A 10,523-nucleotide genomic window follows, 5' to 3' on the forward strand; every position below is an offset into this window, starting at 1 on the left:
TTTATTTCACTTCAATTTCGTACGGCTCGTCGCTATTATAATTTGTGAATTCAAAAATACTTTTGAATAAAATCAATAGTTAGAAAAAGAATATTTTAAAAATAATATTTAAGTAATCTAAAATAAGACAAATTTTTAAAATAAATTGGTCGAATTCATTATTATAAAGGCAAATAAAAAATCGATTTATTTTATCTTTTCTTCTGAGATTGAGTATATATATATTAGATGTGTGCATATATGGATGGATGTATCATTATCACATTTTCCTCCTCCAGCGCTTTTGACTTCCCTTTATCCTTTCACATTCATCGCCAAATCCAATCCAAGTCCTTCACTCCTCTCTTCATCGCTCATTAATTTCTCATTATTGCGAGCGGCTTACTGATGTTTGGGACGATTTCAGATCTGTTCGGTTGATTTGATGTTTCATCGCGGAAGGTATCCTATGGCTTTTGTACTCTCTTCGCAGTGACGAGGCTTTACAGTTGGGCCTCTTCTTCTTCTTCCTCCTCTTTTATCATCTGTGTTTTGTTTTTGCCAGATCCGAGATTCTGCGATTAATCGATTTTCGATTTATTGGCAATTATTTTTTCTTTTCGATTGCCACATGTATTTGCGCGATTCTGATTTTGTTTCTAGAAATCTCGGCGCGGTTTCCGATACTTTACTTGTTTACGCGGAAAGCTTTCTGAATCGTCTCTGCTGTTGTTTGATTCTCCTGCATAATCTTCACAGGAATCACGATCGGTTCGATTGGTTGGGTTATTTTAAGTGATATTTATACTGTTTGTTTTTCGTTTATAGGAGGTAATGGAAAGCGGTGGCGACTACGGCGTGAAGCTCGAGCCGCATAATCTGCGAGATTTACTGAGAATCAAGGAGGATGATCATCGCAATAATTTCAGGCAGATCAGCTCTTCCAATGGCGGAGGCAGCTGCGGCAGCTCTTCTGGTCTAACATTACTCGCCCTCCTCAACGATAAGGTCGCAGGACCGCCTTCGCCTGCAGACGAGCCGTTGAGAAACGTCCAATCGTCGCGGACGCTGTATGACATCATCCGCGAGGAACGTTTGTTAGGGTACGGCGGTGGCCGGAGTGATAGCGGAAGGAGCTGGCGGCTGTTGAGAGACAAGATCCGCCGTCGCCAAGGGGCCACCGCCTCTTGGTCCAACCCAGAGACCACCGATGTTCCTCTCAACAATCCACACCACAGGAATCGGACGCGTCGCCACTCAGACCGGTTTGACTCTCTCGCCACCACCTCGGTCGAGTCTACTACTCAGCCTAGTACTGTTTCTTCCCCCGCCCCCGCCCCCGAGTCAGATATAACCGATCCTATCTCTGTCCAGTACCGTAGTCCTATCCTGGAAACAGAATGGACGACCGGAAGATTCAGGCAGACAATGGCGCCACCGCCGACGAATAGTAGGTCGGTTGTCGGGGAAGAATTAGCAGCCGAACACAACGCGGGGGAAGGGACAGATCAATCCGGCGCGGGGGAGCAGCCAGCGAGAACGTCGTTGATGACACTGCTGGCGGAGAACGATCGACAGATGGGATTAAAGCGGTCGGCGTACGTGATGTGCGAGGAATTGAAGGCTGCAGCAGCAGCGGCAGAGGGGGAGGGGGAGGTGGAGGCCGGCGAGGAGGCAGCGGAGTACAATAACTGCTGCGTGTGTCTGGTGAGGCACAAAGGGGCGGCATTCATTCCCTGCGGACACACCTTCTGCAGGCTGTGCTCCCGGGAGCTGTGGGTGCAGAGAGGCACTTGCCCAATCTGCAACAGTCAAATACTAGAAATTCTCGATATCTTCTAATCAAATTCAATTCAAAATCCTCCCCACACCAGACCCTTCCTTCCCTACTCAAACACTATCTGCTACGCTACATATTTGCCCGGAGCACCCTTTTCAACGCTTTATTATTATTATTAGTCACCACCTCTTGTTTCATAATTGTGTTGGGTGATATATTATACTACACTTTTTATTTTTTATTTTTTTGCTACTTTATATAATAGGACTGATAAATATATATATAATATATTAAAAATAGGATTATTTTAGTTGTTGAACTATTAAAATATATTAAATTTGATTCATTGAATATTACATTATGAATGTAATTATAATTAATAAATGTATTGATATAGCCATTATTATTATTATAACAATGATTTGTCGATATATACTCAGCTTATATTTATCCTGATATTTGCATGTGTTCAAACGTATTTTAAAAAATATTACTAGTGTGCAAGTTGAAGTGCGGTTTATCATTGACTATAAAATAACTAGGATTCCCTCCCTCCACTTTCGGTCACATTTTATATTTTTTATTTTCGTTCGTTTTATATAATTTGTTTTTTATTTTTATAGAAATATAATTATAATTTTAATTATATTTTAAATTTTAATTAAATTATTTAATTATTTTTATTAAATAATAATTATTTTTACTAATATATTTTTTAATTATTTACTAATTATATTTTATGCTTCTTTCGTTCCAAATGAAGTGTTTTATTGAGAGTTAACACGGAAATTAAGGAATAATAGCATTTGATTAAAAGTTGGTATAAAGTATAATATAAATGACTAAAATGTCTTTACTTTTTGAAGGATTTTAAAGAGTATGTTAGAGTAATAATCAGGGGTAGCATGGAAAAGTAGGAATAATTTTATTATAAAATGAGAACCACAACTACTAAATAAGGAAACAAGACAATTGTTTTGAAACGGACGAAAATGGAAAAATAAGACAAATCTTTTGAAACGGAGGGAGTATAAATTATTATATCTACGGTAATAGTCCCAAAATATATGGAACGGAGGGAGTATATTACTCCGAGAGAAATATAAATATAAATATAAAATATAAAATAACAAATATGGGTATGTCACTGTTCACGATCAAGTTCAATGCAAAGTAATCAATACGATCATGCTCAGTGCAGGGTAATCAACACGGCCGTGTTGCCTATTTGGAGCGTTCAATCACCCTTATGGCTGAGTCATCTAATATGGTTGTATTCAAACCAACACAGTCGTGTTCAATCCTAATCAACTACCATAAGACTAAAATTCATAAATTTTCATTTGAGTGTGATGAAAATTGATAAAAAAAAAAATTAAGTGAGACTAAAATCGATAATTATGATATTTAATATGATCAAAATTGATTTTTGCTCTTAATAAAATTTGGAGTGATAAAGTTATTTATTATAAATAAATCTTACACTATACATGATAATCAGTCACGAATCTACCGTTAAACCACGATACGATCCCTTATGGACTACTTCAATACTCTTACCGTTCCCGCTAATTTGTCCCATGGGCACAAAGTTTTAGTTATTATAAATTTAGTAAAAAATTAAAAAATATATAATTAAAAATAATTATAATATAATAAAAATAATTATAGATTAAAATTAAAATAATTAAATAATGTAATTAAAAAATATGAATTTTAAAATGAAATTAAAGTGTATAATTATATATTAGAAAAAATGATAAATTATATGGAATAGACAAATATAAAAAGAGTGAACAAATGATATAGAATAGAAGGAGCATGAATTATGAATTTTTTTATAGTAGCTTGTATTATTTGTTGTTGGTAGGTCGGTTCTTTAGTACTAAAATATATATATGTACATGACTAACCTATAATGCATATCAACCTTTCACGACAACGTGCAAGCTCAACATCGGGAGGTAAGGCCACATTATAGCTAGTAATAAGTGCTGGAAACGTGTGCATTCTGTACATATATCAAATGATACTATTTTTTTTATTATTATTTTATTAATGATGTGAAAATTCGCAATCGTAACGTAAAAATGCACACTGGGTAAATTTTCGACCGAACTTAATAGTCAAAAGTAACACTATTTTCAGGTATATTAGTGGCGTGTTCCGATATAGGTTTGGATTTATATTAAAATATGTTTGATAAAATATTTTATAAAAAAATAATATTTATTTTTTTGAAAAATACAGAATTTAGATAGTAAAAAATTGAGAGTTTTGTGGTAAAGAAGCACACTACAAATATTCTTATGTCCAGCCGCAGACCCTATCTTATAAAAGATGATTCTTTTTATTTTTAATAAATCTATTATTTTAAACATATTTAACAAATATAAATTAATTTAACTAAAGTTTTAATTTTTTACAGATGAGCCCACTCAAAACACATTTATTTATATTTCTTCAGTAAACAAATATTTTTATCTATATTTAAAACTTTAAATTTTTTATAAAATTAATTTTAAGTTAATTATAACTATTTTTTTATTTATTTGTATTATATAAATTTTATTATTACAAAATATTATTTATAGTACATATATTTTATTGAGATATAATTTTAAAAATATTTAAAATATCAACAATATTTAAAATAATATAATAATTTATTATTAATAATTTACTAACCTTCACTGCTCTGTATTATTAAAGTTCATCTTTTGAGAATGAAGAGAATATATAATTTCTTTCTATTAATAATTTATATAACACAATAAGCGTAAATATAGAGTCAGTTAATATTGTAGGGTTCTTATTTGTGACTTTTGGTGGTGGCATTGATTGGATTGGCATCCCTTGAACATTCGAGTCCTGCAATATTATTATTATTATTATTATTATTATTATTATTATCTTTCTACTGTTAGCTAGGCAATGTCAACAACGGAAATCTTTAATTAATTTTCCTGTATCCTTAATGGTTAAAGCAAGAAAATATTTCTCCTACCCAGCCGATTTATTGGGTTGGGATCCATAGCTAAATGATATTCCTTCCCTAATGTAAAATTATGCCTATTTTATCGGGCACAATTTTTTTTTTTAAAAAAAGGAGTAAATATATTATTGTGCCCCATAAAATAGACGTAATTTTACATTGGGGAAAAAATATCATTTAGCTATGGATTTCAACTTATTTTTCAAAACAAAAATAGAAAAAATAATATTTCCTTATTAAAAAAAAGAATAAATTTGAATGATAATAAATAAATAAAATTAAAAATAATTTTGAATGACAAAAAAAGTACTATCTATCCTGCAAAAAAGGTAATATTTGTTTTTTTCAAGAAGATTTTTTAATATTAATATTATATTAGTTTAAAGTAGAAAAGACAAAAATGCCCTATTAGTTTGTGTGATAAAAATATAATAACATTTATGTAATATATTGAAAGTTGTAAAAGTATTAATTATGTTAGGTAAATAGTACCATTACTAAATTAATAAAAAATCCTAAAACTTTGTGCCACATGCAAAAATTTATGAAATTGATCACCTCACATTTTCTCAAAATCGTTTATACATAAATCAATTATTAATATAAAGCAATGCCAATTTTTCTATGTCTTTTTACTCTTTCTATGGTGGATATATAATATAGATTAAAGTAATTTTGAATAATTTTATTAAGGGTATGTTCTTTTGCAAAATTTTAAAATTTGGACTCTGCGTTTTTTGAAAAAAATATATATATTTTTTTTTCACAAAACATCCCATCAAATGTTATTTTCATATCAAATTAAAACCAAATTTTTTCCAAACTCATCAAACACACCCTAAGGAATTTAATTTGACTTTATCCATATAAGTATAAAGTTATTATTAAGAAAATTTATCCAAAATAATTAGAAGAAAAAGTATTTTAATTAAAATAATTCAAAATTTTGAAAAAACATATATAAATATTAGAACTCACACCCTCCTCCTCCTATACATATATAGAATATATTTGTTATTTTGGTTTGGTCGATGTCAAGCTAATTGGCTCACTATGCATGCATAAAAGTGGGCAAAATGATTAAAAATTAGATCAAGAATTAAAATCAAATATGATCGAAATTATGGTTTATATATAGAAGGACTCATTACATTTAATGCTTTTGAAAAAAATAATAATAAATTAAAAATGGAAATACTAATAATAAAAGAAACAAACCCTTTTATAACGGCAATAGGAGCAAGTATGACCAAATCCCAATATTTAACACGTCTTATAAAATCTACAATTTAAAACCAAACTTAGAACCATTTTTATTAGCTTTGATTTCAGCTAACTAAACTTCTACCAAATGTATTAGGTTCACCAACATTAATTTGGTTTCGATATTGAATAAAATATTCAATTATTCGAGTTAACAATTTTCATATATGATTTACTAGGGTTTTCCTTTTTTGTTTTTTGGAATTGGTTAAACATAACTCATATATTGTTTAACAACCCAGTCCTAGAAGTACATTTGTTTTTAATAATTACATATGTTTGATGCCGCGGATTGTCTACACTTGATATTAAAAGGTTAAATTAAATAACCACCAAAATCATGATTTGCTATAGTAGATGAAGATAAGTAGCGCATACGTGTATAGTTGAACCTACAAATTAAGTTAGTTCATCTAATTCCTCAAGTAGACATATTTTTACTCACTTTCCATTGGAGCGGTTAACAAGTCGAATCCAATAAAATTTCAAGTGTTTGTATTTATTTGTTAATGTTTATGAATAATGTTCATGTTCATTCCTTAAGCATTCAAACCCTTTTATAATATTTGAGTTCGGTGCATTAAATAATTTTATTATACGAGCTTGTAATCATTTTTGGCTAGATTAAATCGTTTGATTATATATAGTATTTTATATTTTTAGTTTTTATATATAATATTTTATGTATTTATTTATTTATTTTTTAATGAGTAATTTCATATATATTTTAATGAACATTTGCAAACAAAGTTCGAACTCATTCATTAACAACACGAATTTATTTATGTTGTTCGACTCACATTATCACAAAAACATCATATTGTTGTGAAATTGTCGCAAAATATATTTATTTCTGCAATAATTTTAATAAATTGTTGCCAAACGGACGGATAAGATCGCAATAAATTGTTATGAGAGCCGAAACAATTTTTTTTAAAAAAAATATTAATTGTTGCAATTTCCGCAACAATATAAAAATAAATAAAATATTAATTTTTGCAGCTTTCGGCAATAAATTAGTTGTTGGCAATGTTATATTTTTCAAAAAAATAATATTATAAAAAATTGTTGCAATCTTTTGCAACAAAATAAAATTAAAACAAAATAAAAAATTGTTGAAAAATATTGAAAAATTATTAATAAAAATATAGTAAATATGTAGTTTTATATAATCACATAATTATTTTTAATTTTATTTGACATATATATTTTTAAGAAGAATAAAAATGAAACAATAGTATAATTAAATTTATTTAATTTCAAATCAAAATAGTAAGTAATTAAATAGGATAATTGAAATAATTTCTGTGTCTGATTATATTTTCTTTCACAAATTTGTGAAGATAAAAATATATATTTTATAAACGTTCATTTTCAATTTATTTGGCATTTTATTCAATGTTGCGTAGGCAGTCACACAATATTTCTTATCGTCAAATAAATTCAGTAACAATAAAATAACCGTAGCACCAACGACTACATCATTAATTTCAACAAAGCTAAGAAATACTATATGATACCATAAACTTCACAAGCAAGACCAAAACTTTCTCCCCAAGCATGGCCATTTAATTCTTCAATGACAAGAAGGACGACTAGGAATTCTAAACCGCTTTCATGGCTACATCCAAGGGACCACCACTCGGATTAATCGCCGAAATACATTAGAATTCAAGGTTGCGCTGAGAAGAGTGGCTACCAAAGGATTTTGTCCCATTCCTACTCGTCAACCAAGATTTGACAAAAGACTTCCTTTGGATAGATCGTCGTCTATGGTGCTTCTAAGATCTTGCTTCTCTTAACGGCAGAAGCAGCAACCATTTTGTAGCATTCGCCTCTCACTCGTTTCATGGTTCTACTGAGAAAGCTGCAAGATATGCTTTTCAAAGCATTACATTTCCTGTCTTGCCAACCTGGAAATTACAACATACTTGAATAAATGTCTCCATTTGAAGATGTTCGTTTCGAAATTGTAGAAAGACTAGGAAGTAAACAGACGACATGTGCTAGGAATCGAACACAAATAATACCAAAGCTTACCCAGAACATCTTCCTTGAATTTTGTCCTCTTCCTGTCTCTTCTATCATCCAGGCATTGCTTTCTCTTCAAACGGAAGGTGTTATGTTGAGTCATATCTACTTGTCCTAAAATAACGCCTAGCGTCACCAGAGAAATCAAACAAAGAGGAATAGCAAGCAATGGCAGAAAAATAAAAAATAATAATAATAATAATGTACCAGCTCAAATTGGCCTAAAACAAAACTTCACTAATTCAAAAGGATTTAGCAATGAAAAGCAGTAAATTTAATCCCATCCTATTCTTGTTCTCTGAAGCTCATAACTTGGACTCTGTATCACTTCAACTATCCACACCCAAATTACACAAACCCACCGCCAACCGCACAACAGGGCAATCTAAAATATATTTCTCTTCAAAAAACTCTATAGGTCACATTCTAAAACTCATATTACTCCTATATTTGATCACTGTATTCATTCACGATGGACATGAACACAAGCACGCATACAAAAAATGACAAATTTAACCACTCAATACTATTTTTTTCACTCCGTTTACATCCAAACAAAGCATTGGGTTTGCGATGATGAGTTCGCCCAAAACACACAAAGCTTGCCACCATATAGCACCTCGAGACTCAAGGATAGCGGACATCAAAATTCATTGAAACATAGCACATCTCAAGCAAAGAAAAAGACCTGAATTACAGCTTATCACTTTCTCGTTGTTGAGAAATCTGGAATGCTCACACTGCAGTCTTTTGTTATCTCTAGAGCACCCTTTTCCCCCCATGTTCAGAACCCAATTTCCAGCATCTTCTATGCCATGTGATCCTGATCGAAATCAATCAAATATGCGTTATCAGGGAGCAAATGCACAAGTTCAAACCAGCATAAAAAGTGGGACTCCAATCAGGGTGGGTCAACATCATTTGAACTATTGTGACCTAAACTATCAATAATTTTTTTAACACATTCTCCTCAGTGAAGATACATCAGTCACAGTCGCAGTCAAATCTGAAGGAAATGATAAAAATACACATTTTACAGCATAAACAGCAGGAATTAACAGTTTTTACAACCATAAATAATCTAAGTCCTACTTCAAATTAGAGTTGTGGAGGAGCCACACTAGAGTTGGACTTCTCATATTTGAGCTAAGATTGGATTTTCTGAGACAGATAAGCTAAAATTAATAGAGGAACTCGGGAAGCAACTTATTTGCTTTTATTATTATGAATATAACTATGATCATGATTATGACTACAATTAATTTTCTGTTTGAGCTCAATTTCAAACTCTACACGTCTGTCTCATTAATTAAGTAATATTGTTTTCTTTTAAACAAGAGTAATGGAGTTTCTTTAAGCATTTAACTTAGTCTTAAATTACAACATGTATATAATTCTAGAAAAGAAAAGGCAAACAGAGGTCGACCTTGTTATTAAACATAACAAACAAACTGAAATTTGAGGTCGAGCTTGCTACTTTAGCCTAAAAGAGCCTAAACGATCACAGTTCCAGCAGCTCCACCTCAAGTCCTTATCTCATTTAGAAATCCAAATCCCTCAAGCAGCCCAGCCGCGTTGCTGATTTTTTCAGTGCACACTAATCAGGCAAATCAAGTTGCTCACAATCTATTTGACAAAATGCGTTAAAAAGGTAAACATTAAAGTACAACAATAACATAAAGGCTAATTGATTATACTACTGCTGTGCGAGTTATAACTGGAAACAGAGTTTACTTTTGCAGCCAATTTTCGAGAGCTTTCCATCAACGACGAGGGCGTCGGAGTCGGTGGCGCCAGTAGACAGCCCACGGGAGGAGAAGAAGCCAATCAGGGACTTCCACGTGACGGAGGAGGCTATGAGATCGACGCCTCTGCTAATGAAGTGACCGTTGAGCTTGACAGTGGTGGGGTCGAGCCCGAACGCCCGAGCAATGGAGCCAAGGTCGAGTCTCTGCTCATCCGCTGCAATGATCTGGATTATCTTCGAGACGGAGGGGCAGAATAGCTTGATTCTTCGGTTCCCCCCCTTTTCACATTCTCCACCTCCTCTCCCTCCGTCCATGGCTGATTGTTCTGTCCCGGTGTGGAGGCTCATTGATGGAGTCGTCGTCGGTCTAGGCTCTTTGCAACATGTCTGTCTGTCTGTCTGTCTACTCGGCTTTCTTTGAAACTCTACTGGATTCTGGAACGCTCGAGGCCGGGTTCAGTAATCCTGATGCCAACAAATTCTACTTGTATTTTATTTTATTTTTTATTTTATTATTATTATTTTATTCTATACGCAAATTTGCAGATTAGTCCTTGTTAGTTAATACAATTACAATTAGAACACCAATGATCTCTATCCCCTCCCTCTCCCTGCGAGCCAGACGATGGGTCGTCGTTGTCTCACCCATGGAACACGACGACAGCGGTTGACAGAACCGCGCGACAAAGAAGGGTGAGACAATTCAATTATGTCATCGAGGGTGTGTG

The 10,523-nt window shown here is 32.3% G+C and overlaps 2 protein-coding genes across 3 annotated transcripts; one reads left to right on the forward strand and one right to left on the reverse strand.

Moving 5' to 3' along the window:
• The first annotated feature begins 239 nt into the window (after positions 1-239).
• LOC127253863 (uncharacterized) lies at positions 240-2,000 on the forward strand. The gene is made up of 2 exons (XM_051278659.1): positions 240-441; positions 808-2,000. Exon 2 carries the CDS (start codon positions 814-816, stop codon positions 1,819-1,821), a length of 1,008 nt encoding a protein of 335 aa, XP_051134616.1. The 5' UTR covers positions 240-441; positions 808-813; the 3' UTR covers positions 1,822-2,000.
• Positions 2,001-7,470: 5,470 nt separating this feature from the next.
• Positions 7,471-10,265, reverse strand: LOC127253910 (uncharacterized). 2 transcript variants are annotated; one of them, XM_051278717.1, is made up of 4 exons: positions 9,783-10,265; positions 8,737-8,871; positions 8,058-8,162; positions 7,471-7,930 (listed from the first exon to the last, which is right to left on the reverse strand). In XM_051278717.1, the coding sequence occupies exons 1-4, from the start codon at positions 10,141-10,143 to the stop codon at positions 7,788-7,790; spliced, it is 744 nt and encodes a 247-aa protein (XP_051134674.1). In that variant the 5' UTR covers positions 10,144-10,265; the 3' UTR covers positions 7,471-7,787. The 2 variants fall into 2 exon arrangements, with proteins under 2 accessions (XP_051134674.1, XP_051134673.1); XM_051278716.1 differs by having other exon boundaries at positions 8,058-8,174.
• Between the last annotated feature and the right edge of the window lie 258 nt (positions 10,266-10,523).

The sequence above is a fragment of the Andrographis paniculata genome, unplaced genomic scaffold, assembly GCF_009805555.1.
Source record: "Andrographis paniculata isolate CXL003 unplaced genomic scaffold, ASM980555v1 Contig51END, whole genome shotgun sequence".
NCBI lineage: Eukaryota > Viridiplantae > Streptophyta > Magnoliopsida > Lamiales > Acanthaceae > Andrographis > Andrographis paniculata.